This window comes from Oryx dammah, unplaced genomic scaffold, assembly GCF_014754425.2.
Source record: "Oryx dammah isolate SB20612 unplaced genomic scaffold, SCBI_Odam_1.1 HiC_scaffold_29, whole genome shotgun sequence".
Classification (NCBI taxonomy): domain Eukaryota; kingdom Metazoa; phylum Chordata; class Mammalia; order Artiodactyla; family Bovidae; genus Oryx; species Oryx dammah.
This window is the reverse complement of record NW_024070213.1, coordinates 114,631,909-114,657,272: the sequence shown is the minus strand read 5'-3', so window position 1 is coordinate 114,657,272 and position 25,364 is coordinate 114,631,909. Positions and strand designations below refer to the sequence as shown.

At 35.9% G+C, this 25,364-nt stretch overlaps 1 protein-coding gene across 1 annotated transcript in view; it reads left to right on the top strand.

The window, feature by feature from the left end:
- Window positions 1–25,364, top strand: part of TRHDE (thyrotropin releasing hormone degrading enzyme) — a 456,456-nt gene that overhangs the window by 338,876 nt on the left and 92,216 nt on the right. Inside the window, exons 8-12 of the mRNA XM_040233874.1 lie at window positions 5,440–5,505; window positions 6,135–6,322; window positions 12,631–12,719; window positions 20,529–20,659; window positions 20,765–20,820. Coding sequence (XP_040089808.1) covers window positions 5,440–5,505; window positions 6,135–6,322; window positions 12,631–12,719; window positions 20,529–20,659; window positions 20,765–20,820 — 530 coding nt within the window. The remainder of the gene's footprint in view (window positions 1–5,439; window positions 5,506–6,134; window positions 6,323–12,630; window positions 12,720–20,528; window positions 20,660–20,764; window positions 20,821–25,364) is intronic.

Sequence of the window (25,364 nt, the reverse complement as noted above, 5' to 3'; positions counted from 1 at the left end):
TGACACATAGAAAAACCAATGCCCAATTTACCTGGCATTTCCCACATGGTTCTTACAAGTAGATGGGGTCCTGCCTCCCAGTGTCACTGAGGCCATACTTGCATCCCTTGTCTCACTGGAGAAAACACAGTTGGTGGCCTACCCATAAGCTAGTCTCCTTTTCCTTCTTATCAACCAGATTTTGATTTTGTTTGGGCTATCATCCATGTCTATATAATCATTTACTTCACAGGACAGGGTCCTGACCTGTGCAATTTCCCCCAAGTGTTTCACTAATTGATTTTGGCTACAGGATATAATACAATTCTGTTAAATGGGAAACATGGGGGTTTGATGTAGGATTTGAGGGAGAGTTTTCCTGATTAAAAAAAAATATATTTATTTGTTTTTTGTTTATTTATTTATTTGGGTGCACTGGGTCTTGGTTGCGACATGTGGGATCTAGTTCCCTGACCAGGAGGTGAACCTCTGACCCCCTGCAGTCAGAGAAAATAAAAAATAAATAAATTAAAAATAAATAAATAAATAAATAAATAAAAGAGCTTGGAATCTTAGCCACTGGACCACCAGGGAAGTCTAGACTTTTCCCAATTTTTAGAGAGAGATCCCTAGGAAAAAAGTCCTTATTTTCCTCTGTGCAGTGTTCCATCTGAATATGATGACTGGGATTGCTTCAGCCATCTAACCTCAAACCTGAAGATGAAGCCAAAACTTAGGTAAATGTGGAGCCAAAAGAATTCCATTGGAAAAGAGCTGCAGTACTATCTCATCTTCTTACAGTAGGAAAAAATAAATCTTGTTTTTGAAAAAAAAAAAAAAGTCATTCCAGGCTGGATTTTTTGTTACTTGCAGCTAAACATCTTTGAATTTTGTCAAACTCTCCCTCCATGTCATAAGGAATACACCATATATATTTTTGATCCTCTGTTTCAGCATGCTGAAGGGCCTATTAATAGGAGAGTAAGTATTCCATAATTATTTGTGTGTAAATCTTAAAAGATAATAATGCTTTACTTCTTCAGTGCACTTTTTACTTTTCCTTTTGTCTTTATTCGTCCCACTGGCTTTTATACATAAAATGTTATGAACTGTGTTACTTGTTAGCAAAGAAAGTAAAACGAAAAATGGTCTCATACCCAATATAGTGTACACTCTTGATGACATCACAGCCAACTGTATATATCAATGCAAGTTATATATCTGACAAATAAACACTGAAATAATAAAGTCCTCTATAAGTGTTTAAAGATGGTGTTTGGGGGGAATGTTTTAGGTACAAGAAATCTCTCTCTCTCTGCATTGTCGGCTGTCAGCAGAAAGGCATATTGCTTAAGGAAAGTCAGAAATCTTGCAAATATATTGAGCATCTACTGATACCAGGCTGGACACCATAGGTGCTGGGTGAATAGTGGTAAACAGTAATCATGGGATCCTTACTCTCATGGAGTTAACAGACTACGTGGGCAGCCAGATTAACTAACAAGCAGTTATGACATGGTGTGGTAATTGCTGCTATATGTTGAAACGTGAGAACGTGAAGGGTACTTAACTCAGAATTAGGAAGAGAGTGGGAATGCACAGAAAGGAATCCAGAGGAAACAAAAGTTTGAGTCCTGGAAATTGAATTGCATTCAAATGGGCAAAGGAGAAAAGAGTATGTAGAGAACTGCATGTGTAGGGATCTAGATAAGAGGGAAAGTAGTCAGCAGGCCCCTGTTTCAAGAAAGCTGCAAATGACAAAGTTGCGGCAAGGAGGCAACAAAGTAAGGGGGATTAGAGCAGTATAGAGAGACCAGATCAGGAGAGACACCTTTAAGTTACGTTGAAGTGTGTTTGCCTGAATACAGCAGGGATTCATGTATATATTTGATGAAAAGTATTTATGCATGGCTGAGTGATTTGATTAGATTTTAGAGGGACAAAGCAGAAATAGTAGCAGTAGTCAGTATATCTGGACAAAAAAGTGTAGAGTCGTTGTCAAACAGGCAAAAGGAAGGGGGAGTATTGGGAGAACGTTTTATCATTATCTGACTGTGGTGGGAAGGGGAAGAGAGGCATCTTGTTTGACTTCTGGTTGCAATGGATGGAAGGGTTATTCCTGGGGAAGTGCTCCCAAAAGGAGCTGATACAGGGGAGGATGATGAGTTCAGCTTTGAAATAACTCTTAGTCACCTGTGTGTCATCTCACAGACATTGGATTTGTGTCAGAAGTTGTGTGGACAGGTGTAGGATTTGGAGATGGGCTGGAGTCTCTGAGTTCTGGTGTTTGGATTTATTGAGTGGTGATAATAACACCTAGCTCATAAATGTTGTCATGGGATTTAATGAGAAAATATAAAGCAACTTACACAGCTAAAATGGAGACAAATATTATTGTTCTCATGTACTATGTTCTTTATTACTGTTAATGATGCTTTTTTTTTTTGTTACTCTGTTTTCCAACCTGTAGCCGGAAATGATTAAAAAGCTTATAGCAGCTACTATCTATTGAATAGATATTACTATATTAGGCATTCTTCACTTTTAAAGATTGTATCAATATTAAATCATTTAATCCTCAGAAAACCTCTATGTAGCAGTTACTTTTTTTTCATAGAAAACTGTGCTACTTATTTTTATGGGTATGACGATAGTCACAAAGAAGTTAAGTGACTTGCCAAAGATCATTTAACTAGGGAGCATTGGAGGATGGATTTCAACAGACAATCAGACTTCCATTCCTACACTTTATGTATCAGACTATACTTGTGCTTAACATGCTTTTAACTTTTAATCAGTTTATATTGTTAGTTATATTCCTTTAGAATATGATGGCTATCTTTGTTTTATTCTTTTCAACAGCTCTACTGTTTCTGAAATACTTTGTATAGAGAACTCACAATTCTCTTTACAGAGTTAATATTAAATCATTTTTCTGCTTTGTAGTATAATGTCAAATTGATTGACTTTCATACACATAAATAAAAGTTTTCATTTCTGGTTCACAACCCCAGCCATCTCCATATTCATTGACTTGTAGTTTTGAAAGGAGCTTAAAGTCTTCTTATTCAAACTCATATCAAATGTTTCATTCATCTTGTCAAGCAGTTATTGTACCACGACTTGCCCGCCTTTGGTTACAGAACCCTCCGTCCACAGGTTGTCTCATTTGCAGTTGTCCTCAGTACACCTTATCCACCACTGCTGCCCCAGCTCCTGGCAGGCTGCCTGGCACAGGCAGAGCATGGAATGAACAAAGAAATAAATGATTGATGATCAAAAAAGAACACTGTTCTTTACGTTTTTCTGTAATTCTACAAAGACAAAGCAAAATTTCAATTCAAAATATGACTCGATTTGTGCAAGAGGAAGCTAAAATAACTGAGGAAAATATTTGCGTTTTATTGTAGAGGAAAGAGATGACATATGTAGGATTCTAGAACACCCAAAAACTGAATGGGTCTGCTGGCAGGCCAAAAGGCATGAGCTGCCCTGAATACTGAGGCAGGCAAGTTGGAACACCTTCCCAAGCTTGGATAATTGCCATTTCAGCTTTCTTGAAATGTACATTTGAACTTTATTCTAAATTGAGAAGTGAACCAAGAGCTCAAGTTGATCAGCATTGGGCCCAGGACAACTCATCTTATGAACCATTGGATTTTTATGGTCTGCCGGTGAAGAGAAACCTGTAGTTATCTATTGGACCTTTCAAGGTCTGCGTAGTATTCCTTTGTTCTCTCTTTTGGATTATTCTAGCAGCACTATCCATAAGCAGAACCCAATAATAAATAGTTCTACTTTTAATGCCTTTTCATTGGTGTTAGTCGCTCAGTCATGTCCAACTCTTTGCAACCCCATGAACTGTAACCCTCCAAGCTTCTCTGTCTATGAGATTTTCCAGACACGATTACTGGAATGGATTACCATTTCCTTCTCCAGAGGATCTTCCTGACCCAGAGATTGAACCCCGGTCTCCTGAATTGAAGGCATTTTCTTCACTGTTTGAGCTACAGGGAAAATACAATTTAAATTTATGTTTCATAATTCCTGTTTTTCCCCAGTTTAGTCACTCAGGCGTGTCCGACTCTTTGCGACCCCATGGACTGTAGCTTACCGGGCTCCTCCGTCCATGGGATTTTCCAGGCAAAGTTACTGGAGTGGGTTGCCATTTCCTTCTCCAATTTAAATGCTAAACAAGTATAAAAAATAATTCTGAAAACTAAATCTGAAATAACTGATTTAAATCCTGGTCCCTGGGATCTAAATGGAAATGCTTCATATGGCAGGTTCAAAGACAAAATTAGGATTCAGATTGGTCATTCACTTGTAATTTTTCAGTAAAGTTATTCCTAACAGTTGATGGTGATGATGTATTTGTGATTGCTGAGTGTTGGGCATTGCATCTCTAGGAGTCTGATTAAGCAGGGGTTGCCATTTGCTGTGCTATGAGTTGCCAAGAAAGCTGAGTCTGTCACAGGTGCTACAATTTGTATTTCAGAAAATTTTCTTCCCCAACTTTAATTATCCCCAAAGTATTCCACTCTACATAAAGTACTGAAAGGAGTCAGCATTTTTTTTTTCAGTTTTAGTACTATGACGTACATTAGAATTTTGCCTACTACCTGCGTGTTCTAGAGATCGTGAAATTTCAGATGAATGAGGGGATACTGTTTTATATTGATCTTTCCACTTTGGATTCAAAAAAATTAATGTCAAGAAGTCATAAATAACATATTCACAGTGACATAAACCATGCTTCTTAGAAAGGAACAGACATGAAACAGAGCTGTATACAGTTAACTGCTAGTGATAGAAAATGGCAAATGTGAAGCTCTAAGCTTTAAAATAGTATATAAACTCAGGATTGATTTTTTAAATTAAATATGAACGTGTTTCAAGCTCATGAAAATAAGCATGTATCGTTTTGTACAAGGCAGCCTGCCCTTTGCAGAGAGACTAGGTAATTGGACAGGTCATGGAGATAGGCATCACCTTTTCGGCAAAACAATCCCTCTGCATTTGTACATATAAGTCAGGTTTTTTGTTTCTTTTTTTCTTTTCCCATAAGACAAAATATGTTTTCAACACTTCAGCATGAAATCCTGATGGGAAAGTTGCCCCTAAATATTTCACTGTATATGTAGTTTCTTCAAAATTGCCTGAGTTTAACTTGCTAAATTTTAGGAAGATATTTGACCCTGGAAATCCATAAGAAGTGATGACAGATATGAAAATAAATTTTAAGAGATTAGTACTGTTTGATGATTTAATTAAAATTATGCTATAGCTCAATCTCTTTGGAATCTTTTAAAATGAGATTCTTTTTCTTTTGGCACGTCTTTATCATTGTGTTAATATAGTTCCAACAATTGGAAATAATTAATTAAACTTAGAAACAAATGTGTTTACTGGAAATTGCTTAGCCTTTGAATTTTAATTACAATTTTATATTCTTTGTAGGATTACTTAACTATTCATAAGTATGGCAATGCGGCCAGAAATGATCTCTGGAATACACTATCAGAGGTAAAGTATAGGAAGCTTGAAAACCAAAACCTCTTCTTGAATATTTGAATTGAGTTTATAAAACATTCATAACTTTTATTGACACTGATGGTTTGTTTTCACTTTTTATGTTTCCCTTTTCTTGATATGCTTTCTTGTTTTATATTTGATGTATTATAAGGATGATGAGGTTTAAAAATTAATTCAGCTACAAATTGTTGATACCTTGCCTAGTTTCAAATATGATAATACTTCTGAAACCTAATTTTAATATGGTGTCAGATATTCATGTTTGAGTGAAATATTGATGGTAAAGAATTTTTTCTCTATAAGTGAATAAAAGCATTTAATACTAGACACACTGGTTATGTTAATGATGCTTCAAGTACTTGCTTTAACAGTAAAATATGTTTTATCCTCCATTAGGTTAAAAATGTTAATATTAATAAAGTTTTCATTTCTATTATATACACATGAAGCTTAAGCAAAGGCAAGAAGATTAATTTTACTAACACATTATGTTAGTTTCACTGATTTTGAGTGTTTTCATCCTGAAATAAGTCATAAAGGTAAACATGAAAATGGTTTAATGTTAATTATGTTTATAATTCATGTTTATAAAATTAATTTATACAATTTTAATTATAAAGGCTTTAAGACGGAATGGAAAATATGTAAATATACAAGAAGTAATGGATCAGTGGACTCTCCAGATGGGTTATCCCGTTATCACCATCTTGGGAAATACAACAGCTGAAAATAGAATAATAATTACCCAGCAGCATTTTATTTATGATATCAGTGCTAAAACTAAAGCACATGAACCTCAAAATAACAGGTACAATTCTTTTTTTTACATGAAAAAAATCCTTTTTTTTTTTTTTGCACTTTTGCTTTTGCACTTTAACATTTTAAAAAGAATTGATAACAGAATTATGAAATGTACGTGAAATATAGTTTTAATTTCTTTATTTGCATATGATGTTTTCATTTTGAGCCCTTTTTTACTTCCATTTCCAGATATTTTAACTATCAATGTGACAGCATACCAATGTTGTTTCACTTAAGAGGACAGGATTTAAATTATTACGGTCATTTAAAAAAATGTTTTTCAGTCAGTAAGTTGTGCCCGACTCAGCCCATGGACTGCAGCACGCCAGGCTTCCCTGTCCTTCACTATCTCCTGGAGTTGGCTCAAACTCATGTCCATTGAGTAGGTGATGCTATCTAACCATCACAGCCTCTGTTACCCCAATTCTCCTTTTGCCTTCAGTCTTTCCCAGGATGAGGGAAAAATAAAATAATGTGTGATTTTTTAACTTTTCCCTATAAATGTTTATCGAATTAAATTTAAGAAAGTTAAAATACTTTGAAGTGAATTGAACAGTATTGAGAAAACTGAGATTTATAAAACAGACAATAGAAACTAACAATCCAGAAAGACCTGTTAAAACCAACAGAAATATAAAACCAAGATAAATAGTGTTTGAACGGAAGGAACTCAAACTAGATCCATTTAGTCTAGGTATCAAAGTCACATAGTATCAAAATATGTTCCTTTCCTTGACTTTTAGTGTTTAAAAACCACTAAATGCAACATATATAGAATTTGATTTGTTGTTATTTTAACTTTCATTTGAAATTCTTATTTTATTACTGAAAATTCAGCATATAGTGTTTCTTTTCTATTTCATATTTTCCCACTGTTTTGCATTTTATTAAAGCTGAGCCAAGGAAAGATAGTATAACTTAAATCACTGCATTTTCTTTTTTCTAAAGTATCTTGATAAGAAGTCGAGAACTGGGGACAGGGAGGGATGGAGGTTAAATTAATAAGTTAAATGAGATGTGGACTGTAGACTGGTCATGCTGTCTCCCATTTGGAATATTAAGAATTCTGATTTGATCATGCACCAGTATCTAGGTTATGCAAAGCATGCATTAACTTTCTTTGTTATATCTAAATGGAGCGGACATCATTTTAAGTAGGGTAGCTCCAAGACAGAGTCCACGTAGAAGTGACTGAGAAGTTACAGATGTTTTCTGCTGAGTAAATTGGGAAGCCCCTTAAGAAAGTATTGTAAGTTTCCTGGTCAGTGTCCTTCAGTAAACTGCCCTTGCAGTTCAACTGTTTGGACCTGTGGAAATCAAGGTACTATTCTGCCATGTTGTCAGGGTCTGATCCTGTCAACACTTCTTTACCCAGGCTGAATCACTCACAGCTGCCAAACAGTGCTTCCAGTCAACCACTGTCTGGCCCCAGGTGAAACCTGCTTAGGCATCACCCTAGGCTGCCAGGAAGTACATAAAGAGTACTTGACTGGGGCAAAGTCAGAGAGACTCAGGCCATGCCTTTGAAAATGATGCAGCTGACACAAGCATCACTGATGCAGAAAAACATAAAGGACAGGAGACGATAGAGCAAATTGTGAACAAAAATATTCTGTCAGCCTATAACATGCTCCAGATGTATCAGCCGTGAGTCTGATTCTCTAAAGTAAGACTTTCTCCCAGGATGTATAGGTATATATAGCATCTACAGAGCTTTGCTTTGGCTGAAGTTATAAAATCACATGGATGTTCTGAATGCTGAGAACCTGGCATAGAAAATATTGAGTGAGATAACGCATGGAATCCCATCAGCCTCAACATGTATTTTTTTAATCTATTTTGAAATAATAGAGTTTGTAGTTGAAATTTTAGTATTCACTTTTATATAACTGATCATTTAATTCACTGTAATGTTGTCAATTCTATCTGCTCTTTGTAAACTTTTTAGATCTTCGTTATATAATGCAAATAGTTAGTGCAGTAAAACATAGAACTCATTTATGCTAGAAACCCCATTGAGGATATTTTCTAGGACAGCATAATCAGTTCTTTGTCTTCGATTTTGTAGAGGACACTAGAATACTATAACACGCCTCAGTTCAGTTCAGTTCAGTTGCTCAGTCACGTCCGACTCTTTGCGATGAATCGCAGCACGCCAGGCCTCCCTGTCCATCACCAACTGCTGGAGTTCACTCAGACTCATGTCCATCGAGTCAGTGATGCCATCCAGCCATAGAACATTTTAAATGTACACACCCCATTAAAAGGCAGAGACATTACTTTGCCAGCAAAGGTCAGCATAGTCAAAGATATGGTTTTGCCAGTAGTGATGTATGGATGTGAGAGCTGGACCATAGAGAAGGCTGAGCACTGAAAGATTGATGCTTTTGAACTGTGGTGTTGGTTGACTCTTGAGAGTCCCTTGGACTGCAAGGAGATCAAACCAGTTCATCCTAAAGGAAATCAATCTTGAATACTCATTGGAAGGTCTGACACTGAAGCTGAAGCTCCAAAACTTTGGCAACTGATGCGAAGAGCTGACTCATTAGAAAAGGCCTGATGCTGGCAAAGACTAAAGGCAAGAGGAGAAGCGGACGACAGAGGATGAGATGGTTGGATGGCATCACTAATTCAGTGGATATGAGTTTGAGCAAGCTCCGGGTGATGGTGATGGACAGGGAAGCCTGGTGTGCTGCAGTCCAGGGGGTTGCAAAGAGCTGGACATGACTGAACAACTGAATAACAACAGTCATTTTATTTTTCATATGAGGCAGCTAGCTATGTTACAGCAGAGAAAGGAAAGATTTTTATATAATAATTACATAAAGTTAGTTGATGTGTGAAAGTAACATATTTGCTAGTATTTTGATATTTGGAAAGTTGTAACTTTGTGTAGCTTTTTTTTTATAAAGTTAATATGAAGATTCAGTAATGTCTGTCATATATATGAAGCTTCTTGGAGTCCTGTGCTATAGAGAATTACATTTATCTCCTTTTGTTTTGGGTCTAATGACAGCAGCCTCTGAATCATTTTTCATGGCATCTGCTTGAATACTTTACTAATACTGGTACAATTAAAAAATTTTTTTTCACTCAAGCTAAAATAAGCAACTATTCTTTTCTACCTTATCATAATCATGAGAATAAACATTGCTTTATTATAAAAATGTGACCTACATGAAGAGAGGTATTCTCAGGGACTATTAAAGGAAAAAATTATCTGCACAGTCTGTTGAAATGTATTGTTTTTCTTTCTTCTTAAAATGATATGACAAAACATTCAAGTTAAATTTAAGGGGCAGGTGTACAAGCTACTTTCACACATTCTTTTTTCTAGTTTCTTTAAAAATATAACTCACTACAGTCTTGGATTTTTTTCTTTTTTTTCTTTTTGCAGCACACCACACAGCTTTTCGCCCACAATATAGAGGATCCCTAGCCTTTTAAGTTGTAATCACAAAGGAACATAATTGTCATTCTTTGATCTTAAAATGAAATTGGTGGAAAGTTCAAATATGTGTTGCTTGGAAAGTTACAAAAAGTAACTTGTAGGGTTGCCATTTCCTTCAGGGGATCTTCCAGACCCAGGGATCTAACTGAGGTCTCCCACCTTGCAGGCAGACTCTTTAACCTCTGAGCCACCAGGGAAGCCCCATAGTATTTATAGTATAGCAAAATGTGCTTAGTGATTTGTAATTTTTATTTTGTCTTTGTGTCATGGACGGAGGAGCCTGGTAGGCTGCAGTCCATGGGGTCGCTGAGAGTTGGACACGACTCAGTGACTTCACTTTCACTTTTCTCTTTCATGCGTTGGAGAAGGAAATGGCAACCCACTCCAGTGTTCTTGCCTGGAGAATCCCAGGGACGGGGGAGCTGGTGGGCTGCCGTCTACGGGGTCGCACAGAGTCGGACATGACTGAAGCGACTGAGCAGCAGCAGCAGCAGCAGTGACAATGTCTAGATTTTGTTTTTGTGTCTATCAGTACATGTGCACACATGCATATATATACACACTCACACACAGACACAGAGGCATATAGAATAGAGGCCAAAACCATTCTTAAGAAAAATATAGAGGCTATTTTAAAAGTTTTACAAAAATGCCCTGATGGTTGTGTCCTGATACCTTTTTTTTTTTTTTTTTGTATCTGAATATTGCTATACAGTGCAGTGTTCATTTAGGAAAGTTTCTTGTGTGTGGAATTGTCTGTAAACGACATGCAGGTATTGATATTAATCTCTTTTTCTGCACTTTGAGACTTTTGCAAAGACTCAAATATCGAAACCTCAATTTTTATTATTATATATAATTTCACTATTTATAAGAATGAAGTTTAAATAAGTGTAAAACTAGAAGTATAATTATATTAGGAGCAAATAATTTTCATAAATATTTTATGATCATGCTACAAAAAGGTACATTTAGCCTTGAAAAGTTTTAAACATCTTTAATATATCTTTTGCCCTTTAACTGATATTTATTTGACGTCAAAATTTAGTTGCCCCAACTCAATACAGAAGACATATACTAAAAAAAATCTATTTCATAAAGTTAATCTCTATTATAGACTGATATGGTTCCTTTTATTTTACTTCAGTTCAATCCCGTTCAATCCATTTCAACAACAATTTATGGAATACCTTTCATTTCCAGGCTTTTGAAAGATCTTGGGTACACAAAAGTGAGTTCATAGCTTCATTGAGAATCAGATGCAGAGTTAGGTATTGTTGTCTCTGAATTAATCATTTCAATTAAAATGATTCCATACTTTTAGAGAACAGCTATCTAATGATCGGCATCATTATTTTTAGAGAACAGCTATATCTGTCTACATCTAAGTGTCTGCCTCAGTTCTCTGTATATGTTCCTCACAGTAAATCCACTTTAAAGTATTTCTGGCGTATTCTTAGTATCATGTTACGAGTTTTAGGCTATTTGTTAAAGAGTGCATATGGGTTGTGTTTACCAACATGTATCCTAAGTGCAGTACTATTTTGCTGCTGTAGGTGGTTTATTTCCTGGCCTGTCTGGAGTCCACTATAGCATAGCATCACGTCTTCCCTTAGTGGGGACTCAAAAACGTTTCTCTGAATAAGTATAGCATATACTTTTAAAATTTAGAATCTTAAACATACTAACTTTTGTTGGAGATAATAGTCGGTATAAAACCAGGAATTTCTCCCAGTCTTCTGTTTGGAGCTTTGTGCTATTACTGTATTCTGTTTATTGAGACTACAAAACATGAAATGATAAACGAATAATCACATTCAGCATGACAGATTTGGAGATGTCCCCACATTAAAAGGCATATTCATTCTCTTTTTAGGTGTATAGCTCTGACATGTTCCCTGAAAAATTCTCCATTAACTCTCATGGTTACTGAGATCATACAGCATGTCTTCCTATAGTTTTCAAGTTAGAAATAGTTTTCACATATTGCATATTGTTGTCTACCCCTCTTGCTAATGACACAGTGATTGGTCAACATAATCTGGCTGTATTATAGGGGGCCAAAATGTAGTCCCCGGATTTTGTTATAAGACTATCCAGCTTATCTCTGGCTGCTCATTTGAAGTTAAATTGGTACTACTTCATGTACAAGTTTAGGCCTCAATTTTTGTCCTATCAAAAGTCATAGCCTACAAAATGCTTCTCTTTAATAGCTGAGACTCATAACTGATCCCTGCATGCTGGTGGATGATTTCACATATCAATTTGGAAAATCCACTTTAGAAAACAGAGCATTAAGTGTGTCTTACAGTATTCTTTGTATTCATCTGGATTTCAGGGATATCTAATTAATTTTTCTTTTTGTCCTTACTTTGCTGTGTAACTTTAGGTGTGCTGTATTAACTTTAAAAAATGACAAGTTTTTTCTAAGAATAGTTAGACAAATAAATGAGAAGAATGTTGAAATGTAAATACATAAAACCACTGAAATATGCATTAATATAATATAGAATCAAGTAGAAAGAAGTTATTTTAAGACTTTAATCAATATATTATGTGGCTCAGATTTATAGATTTTAGCTGCTTTTTATTCCTTATGTAAAATGCAAATCTTTTTCCCCCCAAGATAAATTGTTTTTCTGGTAGACCTCCTTTTGTATTGAAATTAAAACTCTTAGAAGTCAAGTTGCTTAGTGAGTTGAAAGAGTAAATTCATTTTGACTTACTCCTCACATTTATGACTGGGGAATCATTTAAATTCTCCTAAAGAGAATAATAAAAAAAATCACATGGATGATGTATAGGAAATACTGTTTATTTGTTACAACCATTTTAATTCCTAAAGTTTGTCTTTTATTTTGCAGTTACCTGTGGCAGATTCCATTAACTATTGTGGTAGGAAATAGAAGCCATGTGTCTTCAGAAGCAATTATTTGGGTGTCTAACAAATCAGGTAAAACATATTTTCCTCTGAGGAACTACTTGGTCTCAAATAAATGTTTAGCAACTTTGTTTAGCAACTTAACTTCTGGTTTCAGCCGTTATAAACGTGAGAATAAAGACAAATTAGAGAATATAGAAGAATAATCTATATAAAATTTAGTATAGTTTCTACATAGTCTAAATTCAGTCTATTGATATAATTATTAAATTTGTGTCTTTGACTGTAAAGAGAAAATTAAAAACAAAATTCTTATAGTATTAGTTTAACTGTTTTAAACTGTATCATTTTGTAATCCCAAATGTAATTAAATTATAACCATAGTTCCCAATAGAGCAGTATGTCAAGCACTGAAACACTGACCACATATTTAATTCCACTTTCCAGCTATCTTCTCTTTATTAGACTGGCCCTTAATATAGAATGGGTCTGGCAGTAGTTTCCATAAAATTAGATAACTATAGAGCCGGATATGAGAGGCCTTGATAGCTCATCAAACCATCCTTTTGGTAGGGTTAATGCTCAAGGAACAGAGAAAGATGAGATTCTATTCTGTTTCTAAATATCTTCAAATAAGATAGTGACCTATTTCAGTTCACTGCTGCTGCTGCTAAGTCACTTCAGTCATGTCCGACTCTGTGCGACCCCATAGATGGCAGTCCACTAGGCTCCTCTGTCCCTGGGATTCTCCAGGCAGGAACACTGGAGTGGGTTGCCATTTCCTTCTCCAGTGCATGAAAGTGAAAAGTGAAAGTGAAGTTGCTCAGTCGTGCCCAACTCTTAGCGACCCCATGGACTGCAGCCTACCAGGCTCCTCCGTCCATGGGATTTTCCAGGCTATTGCCTTCTCCTTTCAGTTCACTATTAGAAAGCTATTTCTTGAAACCAATCCAAATCCTTCATGCTAGAGTGTGAACCAGGTCTCTTTTATTTCTGTTTTCCACTGATTTGAAAAAACCAATTATCATTTTTATTTAACAGCTCATTTAGATTTAAATGGTCAAGTATTCCACATTTTGTTTTTCTTCGTTTTCCCATATTCTGCTAATATATCTTTTCTTACTATTTTATAAGCATCATTTTAAACAAATCTTTTCTTGAAATAAGGTGAAGTATAAATAAATAACAAAATACTGTTTCTTCCCCTCAGTGTAGCCATTATTCAGTTTAGTTCAGTTCAGTCGCTCAGTTGTGTCTGACTCTTTGCCACCCCATGAATCACAGCACGCCAGGCCTCCCTGTCTATCACCAACTCCCTGAGTTCACTCAGACTCACGTCCATCGAGTCCGTGATGCCATCCAGCCATCTCATCCTCTGTCGTCCCCTTCTCCTCCTGCCCCCAATCCCTCCCAGCATCAGAGTCTTTCCAATGAGTCAACTCTTCTCATGAGGTGGCCAAAGTATTGGAGTTTCAGCTTTAGCATCAGTCCTTCCAAAGAACACCCAGGACTGATCTCCTTTAGAATGGACTGGCTATTATTCAGTTCAGTTCAGTTCAGTTGCTCAGTCATGTCTGACTCTTTGCGACCCCATGAATCTCAGCATGCCAGGCCTCCCTGTCCATCACCATCTCCCGGAGCTCACTCAAACTCACGTCCATAGAGTCCGTGATGCCATCCAGCCATCTCATCCTCTGTTGTCCCCTTCTCCTCCTGCCCCCAATCCCTCCCAGCATCAGAGTCTTTTCCAATGAGTCAACTCTTCGCATGAGGTAGCCAAAGTACTGGAGTTTCAGCTTTAGCATCATTCCTTCCAAAGAAATCCCAGGGCTGATCTCCTTCAGAATGGACTGGTTGGATCTCCTTGCAGTCCAAGGGACTCTCAAGAGTCTTCTCCAACACCACAGATAAAAAGCATCAATTCTTCAGTGCTCAGCTTTCTTCACAGTCCAACTCTCACATCCATACATGACCACAGGAAAAACCATAGCCTTGACTAGACAGACCTTAGTTGGCAAAGTAATGTCTCTGCTTTTCAATATGCTATCTAGGTTGGTCATAACCTTCCTTCCAAGGAGTAAGTGTCTTTTCATTTCATGGCTGCAGTCACCATCTGCAGTAATTTTGGAGCCCCCCAAAATAAAGTCTGACACTGTTTCGACTGTTTCCCCATCTATTTGCCATGAAGTGATGGGACCGGATGCCATGATCTTCGTTTTCTGAATGTTGAGCTTTAAGCCAACTTTTTTGCTTTCCTCTTTCACTTTCATCAAGAGGCTTTTTATTTCCTCTTCACTTTCTGCCATAAGGGTGATGTCATCTGGATATCTGAGGTTATTGATATTTCTCCTGGCAATCTTGATTCCAGCTTGTGCTTCTTCCAGCCCAGCGTTTCTCATGATGTACTCTGCATATAAGTTAAATAAGCAGGGTGACAATATACAGCCTTGACGTACTCCTTTTCCTATTTGGAACCAGTCTTTTGTTCCATGTCCAGTTCTAACTGTTGCTTCTTGACCTGCATACAGATTTCTCAAGAGGCAGGTTAAGTAGTCTGGTATTCCCATCTCTTTCAGAATTTTCCACAGTTTATTGTGATCCACACAGTCAAAGGCTTTGGCATAGTCAATAAAGCAGAAATAGATGTTTTTATTATTAGAGAGATGTAAATGGTCAAAATACATACACACATAGATACAATAAAAAGGTTTTACAGCAGAATCTAATCTGCTTACCAGAAACATAAACTCTTGTTTTTCCAGTTGAATTTTTATTCAAATGTTCATGTTACTGTATTTTAACCACATATTATGAAAATATGTGCTTTCATTATATACACTGTGTGTAAAACATTCATATATAATGCAATGGTGCATTGAAAGGCTTACTTTAAAACATATTGGTGTATCTCCTTTTAAATTGCTTACTATAATCTATTCATTTCTTTGAATTAGCTTTTATACCATGCTCTGAGTTTACACTTACTGTATTTTCTTTATACTTCTCTTTTACCTGCATGTAGTTGTGTTATTTATCTACATAATTTATTATGAAATGATGAGTGAAAGCAGTGAGCTCCTATTGTAATAATTCAGCTATGAAAATGAAGTCTTCGCTCCATAGGATTGCTACCGACACAAAATAGAAGAGTTTTCAGAAATAATGTAAAAAGGTAGAAGGTAGAATAGAAATGGGAAATTAGATACTGATTATGACCAACCTAGATAGCATATTCAAAAGCAGAGACATTACTTTGCCAACTAAGGTCTGTCTAGTCAAGGCTATGGTTTTTCCTGTGGTCATGTATGGATGTGAGAGTTGGACTGTGAAGAAGGCTGAGCACCAAAGAATTGATGCTTTTGAACTGTGGTGTTGGAGAAGACTCTTGAGAGTCCCTTGGACTGCAAAGAGATCCAACCAGTCCATTCTGAAGGAGATCAGCCCTGGGATTTCTTTGGAAGGAATGATGCTAAAGCTGAAACTCCAGTACTTTGGCCACCTCATGTGAAGAGTTGACTCATTGGAAAAGACTCTGGTGCTGGGAGGGATTGGGGGCAGGAGGAGAAGGGGACGACCGAGGATGAGATGGCTGGATGGCATCACGGACTCGATGGATGTGAGTCTGAGTGAACTCCAGGAGATGGTGATGGACAGGGAGGCCTGGCGTGCTGCGATTCATGGGGTCACAAACAGTCGGACACGCCTGAGCAACTGAACTGAACTGAAGTAGTGTCAGGATCAGCCCCAGTTTTCACTTTTAGACAGTGCAGGGATTCAGGGCAAGTCTGATTCTCTTCTTTCTTCAGGGTCCATTGCCTCTAGCTCCCTAGTTATTTCTATGGTGTTATCCACGATGTCCACAGATGGTCTACAATAGTATCATGATCTTTATTTTTATTGAAGTTTGGTTGATTTACAATATGATGTAAGTTTCAGGTGTTCAGGATAGCGATTCAGTATTTTTGCAGATTATACTCCGTTTTGGGCTTCCTTGGTGGCTCAGTGGTAAGGAATCCACCTGTAATGCAGGAGACTTGGGGCTTGATCCCTGGGTTGGGAAGATCCCCTGGAGGAGGGCAGCCCACTCCAGTGCTCTTGCCTGGAGAATCCCATGGACCGAGGAGCCTGGAGGGGCGATGGTCCATAAGGTCACAAAGTATTGCACATGACTGACGTGACTGAGCACATGTGCCCGCACACTCCATTCTAAATTATTACTATCATGGCTTTTCTTGACCAAAGACCACAGGTTGTTGTATTGATATTTGAGAGATTGTTTTTATTTATAGTCTTTTATTGTTAATCAGAAATAATAACAACATGATATTTCAAGCCATAGCTTGCCTAAAATGTCCTCTGTGGTCATACATTTGATTGTTATACACAGCTGCAGAGTTTTGTACAATGCTTAATTCTAGGAGATGATATTTACATGGACTGTGAAATTACTTTGGCTTCCCTAGTGGCTCAAACAGTAAAGAATCTGCCTGCAGTGCAGGAGACCCTGGTTCAATCCCTGGGTGAAGAAGGTCCCCTGGAGAAGGAAATGGCTACCCACTCCAGTATTCTTGCCTGCAGAATTCCATAGACAAAGGAACCTGGCAGGCTGCAGTCCACTGGGTTACAAAGAGTTTGGACATGACTGAACGATGTTATTACTTGCAAACCCCTCACTCCATAATTGTGTAGTGTGCAACTTATGGAGTGCAATGTGTCATATTCCATTAAATCATAGCAGAGTCTTCTGACTGATAAAATGTAGTCTCAGTTGAACGTTGAGGCTTTTGTTTGGAATTTTCATACCAACTAAATGTTTCTTGAAAACTTTATGAATACATACACCTGGAAGAATTTTACAAGTGGGACATAAAACAAAGGCAAACTTTCTAGTTTCCCTGTTTATTCTCGTTCTCAATGTATTTAGCTCTGTCTTGAACTCCTTCATTCTGATGGCAAATAAAAACAGAAGCCAGTCAAGGATTAGGGAAAAAAGGTTAAATTTGTATCCTTTTAGATTGCCTTTTATCCTCAAAATATAGTCAACCAATATTAATGAAAAATGTTTCTTCATAGATATGGTAAGAACATATTCTGATCAATTCTTACCAACATATGTTAAACATTCCACTTTTTAATTATAAGAGATCAATGCTTTTATAATTTTTCATCATCAGTAATATCAATTTGATGTTACATGATACTAAGGTCAAGTCATTAGTGAACAATGTAAACAATATAAAATATGAATTTTTTGTTGTGTTGGGTGGTTATCTAATTAATTCCAAGCTAAGGCACATATCATTTTAGGTTAAACATAGTTTTAAAACAAATTTTTGAATTATTGAAAGTAGGTAAAAAAATTTTTCTCTTTTGTTTTTACTATGAAAATGCTGAGAAAGCAAACATTTATACATAGTAGCCCTCATATTGACTATTAACTAATGTATAGTGGAAGGAAATACACTTAATGACAAATGTTAGGAAAGAAAAAATTCAAATTAGAAGGGAAATTGATCCTGAAAATCAGAAGTAAATATTAAAAATAGCATAATGCTTCCCTTAAATATTGGCTCATAGGATTCTCATAGCCTTTAAGGTATTTTTTTTTACTCTCTACTTTCCAAATGAGACAATTAAGGCTTGAGAAATAACGTGCCAAAAATGTCTTAGGAACTTGATTTTCTTTTCTAAGTTTGTCATGACACACACGCACACACAAGGTTTTAGTACTTCGGTGGGCTACTTTGCAGATCTGTCAGTTTCAACACCTGGCCGTAGAACGCACGTGCTTGGTGCTCTATCATCTCTACAGAGCATGATCGAATCTGATTCTCACAAGAGGCCGATGAGAAAACCAGGGTGTGTTATTATACGTTAATTTGTTTCACATGGATCTCCTTTGCATCCTGGTTCACATTTTTGTTTTAAATTCTCATTGTTCTGCAACCAGCCAATATTGAGTAGAAACATCTGATCTGCTTTCTTTTTCATTCCAAAAGGAAGAATAAAATATAAAAATATAAAACATTATAAAATGCCAACTACTCTGTGCCTTGATGTAGTCTAAATCTTGTGCCATTTTGGATATATTCTAAATATAAATTTTAATTGTTACTACTAACACTTGAAATATAACATCCATACTTTTTACTATGGTACTCTTCACACACTGTACCTCATTAGACCATTGGAAAAGATCTCTTTAAAATTCATTGCTTGCCATTAGTTAATCTGAAGAATATTTCAGAGATATAATTAAGTAAAATGAAAAAGATATTTAAAAATCTATTACAAAATCTTTTGGGGAATCATTTCTCCAAGGATTTCATTTATAGCAAAGGTGTAAAAATATCCATGAACAATAATAACCTTCAAGTTTTAGTTATTAATTTAATAATAGAATATTTAAAAATAATAGATGCTTGCCTTTCTTTTTCTCCTCAGATAACATAGAAGGTGTAGGGATTGTTTTCCTGTTTTAATTGGTTTCTATTATACCTATAAGTTGTTGAATTTGGAAAGTTTTTATTTTTCTAAGTACCACAGATTAAGCTGTGTAAAATCTCAAACTAATAAATTATCTCCTTTTGCCGTTGAATCATACAATTGGAAGGGTCCTTAAATGGCATTATTTGGCCTTTAGGTTATAGGTAAGGAAACTGAGAGCCAAAAACAATCAATGGCCTAAATTCAAACATTTTTATATCGGAGAATAGTTACAACAATATAGGTTTTCAGTTCAGTTGAGTTTAGTCATTCGGTTGTGTTCTACTCTTTGCGACCCCATGAAACACAGCACGCCAGGCCTCCCTGTCCATCACCATCTCCCGGAATTTACCCAAACCCATGTCCATTGAGTCGGTGATGCCATCCAACCATCTTATCCTCTGTTGTCCCCTTTTCCTCCTGCCCTCAATCTTTCCCAGCATCAGGGTCTTTTCAAACGAGTCAGCTCTTCGCATCAGGTGGCCAAAATATTGGAGTTTCATCTTCAACATCAGCCCTTCTAATTTATATAGTAGAGTTTTAAATAACTTCATACATTTTGCTACTTCTATGAAGCATGAGTCCTGACGGCGTCAGCAACAAAGTGATTATAATTGTAAACTATGGTTTTAGGAAGTCAGTAAAGGCTGTCATTAAAAGTGAATGAGTTCTCTGTATCATATTTGAAGGGGTTAAATATGTTAAGTTATAAGATTGCTTTTACTGGCTTCCTTTAATTGAATTAACCAGTGAGTGCAATCAAGTTACCATTTTCCAAAGTGATTCTAATAAGCAAAATTTATTATCTTTGTTCTAATTATATGTAGAAATATTAGAGCTTTAAATGAGGTTCTTTTTTCCAACATGATTGATGATGCTGGAAAATCTGTTATTTATTAGCACATTCAAAAAGCACAAGGAAAAGTGTAAGAAATAACAGTGACTTTCAAATAAATGAGCCCTATTTTTTAATCACTTTCTTCCTGAATAAAATAAGTAGATTATGCACCTGAATTCTTTTTTTTATTCCAACCACAGAGACATAGTCAATCTAAATGAAAGCCACATGAATGCAGTAGTAGATTTCTTGGTTATATTTATCTTGAGAAAGATAATTATAATATACATAATAGGGCTTTATCAAGAGTAAAAATGTTAATTATAAGAAAACAGTTAATTGAGTAATAATGAATAAGAAACTAAAGGTTTTCCAGCAAATTTTAACCATAGTGATTAATTGAGTAATGAGTAAAGAGTAGATTTCAATTAGGTATTTAGAATGGTGTCCTCTTTTAATTCTTGGTACTGTGACATTTGATATTAAGAAAGCATACTTCCTTCTATTTTAACTCATAAAATTGAAAATCTCTCTTACCCCTAAAATGCTATTTTCAGAACACCATAGGATAACTTTGGACAAAGGAAGCTGGTTGCTGGGGAACATCAATCAAACTGGCTATTTTAGAGTCAACTATGATTTAAGGAACTGGAGATTATTAATTGATCAGTTAATCAGGAACCACGAGGTAAACTGGACTTAACTCATCAAAGATCTGTTTAGACATATGAACATCTGCCATTTTAATCCTAAATAACTCCATTTTTGTATTTTTTTGGGGTTGACCTCATAGGTTCTCTCTGTCAGCAACCGAGCAGGTTTGATCGACGATGCCTTCAGCCTAGCCAGGTATGTTTCCCTGTGGATCTCCACAATAAAGCTAGTACTCTTAAGACTGCCTCTGTTAAGCTAAATAGTATATATGTTTTGAATCAGAAATCTTTTAAAAATAATTTCTATCTCACATCCTTTGTGTTTAGATATAATCAGTGTCCCAAACTCTTGATCAATAGTAGCTGTAGGGTATTTCTGAGCCAGGAAAAGCTTGATCAGTTTTCGCCACAGGTTCAATTTAACACTCAAGGTTAATAATCTCTTTCCAGTTTCATTAATGAAGTCTACAAAATGACCATTGTGCCATATTTAATTTTTCATGGAAAGTACCTTCAAGCATCATCAATTATTTTTCCTGACATATACCAGTATATCTTTTTTTAATGTATTTTTGAATGTGATTCATTATGAAAAGCTTGTGCTGCAAGACAGAAATAAATATTCTACTGGGTAAAGCTGTTCTGAACAAAATATATATCAATCTTGTAAGAGAAGTTTAATACTAGTTACAGTAATATTTGTTTCTAATAATCTATTTTCATAGTTATATTTATAATGTTAAAAAATCAGATATTCCTTTGAATAGTCATTAAATAGCCATTCCTTTAAAATAATGTTGATCATAAACCCAAGCTATTTTACTCAAGGTTTAGGCTAAACAGTAACATAAACTCCGTTCTTTTAATATTTTATGTTGCTTCACATCCAAATATAGTTTTCTTTTTAATTTATTTTTTATTTTACTTTACAATTCTGTATTGGTTTTGCCATACGTTGACATGAATCCACCACGGGTGTACATGCGTTCCCAAACATGAGCCCCCCTCCCACCCCCCTCCCCACAACATCTCTCTGGGTCATCCCTGCATACCAGCCCCAAGCGTGCCATATCCTGCATCAGACATCGACTGGCAATTCGATTCTTACATGATATTATACATGTTTCAATGCCATTCTCCCAAATCATCTCACCCTCTCCCTCTCCCACTGAGTCCAAAAGTCCGCTATACACATCTGTGTCTTTTTTGCTGTCCTACATACAGGGTCATCTTTGCCATCTTTCTAAATTCCATATATATGTATTAGTATACTGTATTGGTGTTTTTCTTTCTGGTTTACTTCACTCTGTATAATCGGCTCCAGTTTCATCCATCTCATCAGAACTGATTCAAATGTATTCTTTTTAATGGCTGAATAATACTCCATTGTGTATATGTACCACAGCTTTCTTATCCATTCATCTGCTGATGGACATCTAGGTTGTTTCCATGTCCTGGCTATTATAAACAGTGCTGCGATGAACATTGGGGTACATGTGTCTCTTTTAATTCTGGTTTCCTCCATGTGTATGCCCAGCAGTGGGATTGCTGGGTCATAAGGCAGTTCTATTTGCAATTTTTTAAGGAATCTCCACACTGTTCTCCATAGTGGCTGTACTAGTTTGCATTCCCACCAACAGTGTAGGAGGGTTCCCTTTTCTCCACACCCTCTCCAGCATTTATTGCTTGCAGATTTTTGGATCGCATCCATTCTGACTGGTGTGAAGTGGTACCTCATTGTGGTTTTGATTTGCATTTCTCTAATAATGAGTGATGTTGAGCATCTTTTCATGTGTTTGTTAGCCATCCGTATGTCTTCTTTGCAGAAATGTCTATTTAGTTCTTTGGCCCATTTTTTGATTGGGTCATTTATTTTTCTGAAATTGAGCTGCATAAGTTGCTTGTATATTTTTGAGATTAGTTGTTTGTCAGTTGCTTCATTTGCTATTATTTTCTCCCATTCAGAAGGCTGTGTTTTCACTTTGCTTATATTTTCCTTTGTTGTGCAGAAGCTTTTAATTTTAATTAGGTCCCATTTGTTTATTTTTGCTTTATTTCCAGAATTCTGGGAGGTGGATCATAGAGGATCCTGCTGTGGTTTATGCTGGAGAGTGTTTTGCCTATATTCTCCTCTAGGAGTTTTATAGTTTCTGATCTTACATTTAGATCTTTAATCCATTTTGAGTTTATCTTTGTGTGCAGTGTTAGAAAGTGATCTAGTTTCATTCTTTTACAAGTGGTTGACCAGTTTTCCCAGCACCACTTGTTAAAGAGATTGTCTTTACTCCATTGTATATTCTTGCCTCCTTTGTCAAAGATAAGGTGTCCATATGTGTGTGGATTTATCTCTGGGCTTTCTATTTTGTTCCATTGATCTATATTTCTGTCTTTGTGCCAATACCATACTGTCTTGATGACTGTGGCTTTGTAGTAGAGCCTGAAGTCAGGCAGGTTGATTCCTCCAGTTCCATTCTTCTTTCTCAAGATTGCTTTGGCTATTCGAGGTTTTTTGTATTTCCATACAAATCTTGAAATTATTTGTTCTAGTTCTGTGAAAAATATTGCTGGAAGCTTGATAGGGGTTGCATTGAATTTGTAAATTGCTTTGGGTAGTATACTCATTTTCACTATATTGATTCTTCCGATCCATGAACATGGTATATTTCTCCATCTATTAGTGTCCTCTTTGATTTCTTTCATCAGTGTTTTATAGTTTTCTATATATAGGTCTTTAGTTTCTTTAGGTAGATATATTCCTAAGTATTTTATTCTTTTTGTTGCAATGGTGAATGGAATTGTTTTCTTAATTTCTTTTTCTACTTTCTCATTATTAGTGTATAGAAATGCAAGGGATTTCTGTGTGTTGATTTTATATCCTGCAACTTTACTATATTCATTAATTAGCACTAGTAATTTTCTGGTAGAGTCTTTAGGGTTTTCTATGTAGAGGATCATGTCATCTGCAAACAGTGAGAGTTTTACTTCTTTTCCAATTTGGATTCCTTTTATTTCTTTTTCTGCTCTGATTGCTGTGGCTAAAACTTCCAGAACTATGTTGAATAGTAGTGGTGAAAGTGGGCACCCTTGTCTTGTTCCTGACTTTAGGGGAAATGCTTTCAATTTTTCACCATTGAGGATAATGTTTGCTGTGGGTTTGTCATATATAGCTTTTATTATGTTGAGGTATGTTCCTTCTATTCCTGCTTTCTGGAGAGTTTTTATCATAAACGGATGTTGAATTTTGTCAAAGACCTTTTTTACATCTATTGAGATAATCATATCGCTTTTATTTTTCAATTTGTTAATGTGGTGAATTACATTGACTGATTTGTGGATTTTGAAGAATCCTTGCATCCCTGGGATAAAGCCCACTTGGTCATGGTGTATGATCTTTTTAATGTGTTGTTGGATTCTGATTGGTAGAATTTTCTGGAGGATTTTTGCATCTATGTTCATCAGTGATATTGGCCTGTAGTTTTCTTTTTTTGTAGTATCTTTGTCAGGTTTTGGTATTAGGGTGATGGTGGCCTCATAGAATGAGTTTGGAAGTTTCCCTTCCTCTGCAATTTTCTGGAAGAGTTTGAGTAGGATAGGTGTTAACTCTTCTCGAAATTTTTGGTAGAATTCAGCTGTGAAGCTGTCTGGACCTGGGCTTTTGTTTGCTGGAAGATTTCTGATTACAGTTTCAATTTCCGTGCTTGTGATGGGTCTGTTAAGATTTTCTATTTCTTCCTGGTTCAGTTTTGGAAAATTGTACTTTTCTAAGAATTTGTCCATTTCTTCCAGGTTGTCCATTTTATTGGCATATAATTGCTGATAGTAGTCTCTTATGATCCTTTGTATTTCTGTGTTGTCTGTTGTGATCTCTCCATTTTCATTTCTAATTTTATTGATTTGATTTTTCTCTCTTTGCTTCTTGATGAGTCTGGCTAATGGTCTGTCAATTTTATTTATCCTTTCAAAGAACCAGCTTTTGGCTTTGTTGATTTTTGCTATGGTCTCTTTTGTTTCTTTTGCATTTATTTCTGCCCTAATTTTTAAGATTTCTTTCCTTCTGCTAACTCTGGGGTTCTCCATTTCTTCCTTGTCTAGTTGCTTTAGGTGTAGAGTTAGGTTATTTATTTGACGTTTTTCTTGTTTCTTGAGATATGCCTGTATTGCTATGAACTTTCCTCTTAGCACTGCTTTTACAGTGTCCCACAGGTTTTGGGTTGTTGTGTTTTCATTTTCATTAGTTTCTATGCATATTTTGATTTCTTTTTTGATTTCTTCTTGATTTGTAGGTTATTCAGAAGTGTGTTGTTCAGCCTCCATATGCTGGAATTTTTAATAGTTTTCCTCCTGTAATTGAGATATAATCTTAGTGCATTATGGTCAGAAAAAATGCTTGGAATGATTTCGATCTTTTTGAATTTATCAAGGTTATATTTATGGCCCAGGATGTGATCTATCCTGGAGAAGGTTCCATAAGCACTTGAGAAAAAGATGAAATTCATTGTTTTGGGGTGAAATGTCCTATAGATTTCAATTAGGTCTAACTGGTCTAATGTATCATTTAAAGTTTGCGTTTCTTTGTTAATTTTCTGTTTAGTTGATCTGTCCATAGGTGTGAGTGGGGTAATAAAGTCTCCCACTATTATTGTGTTGTTGTTAATTTCCCCTTTCATACTTGTTAGCATTTGTCCTACATATTGCGGTGCTCCTATATTGGGTGCATATATATTTATAATTGTTATATCT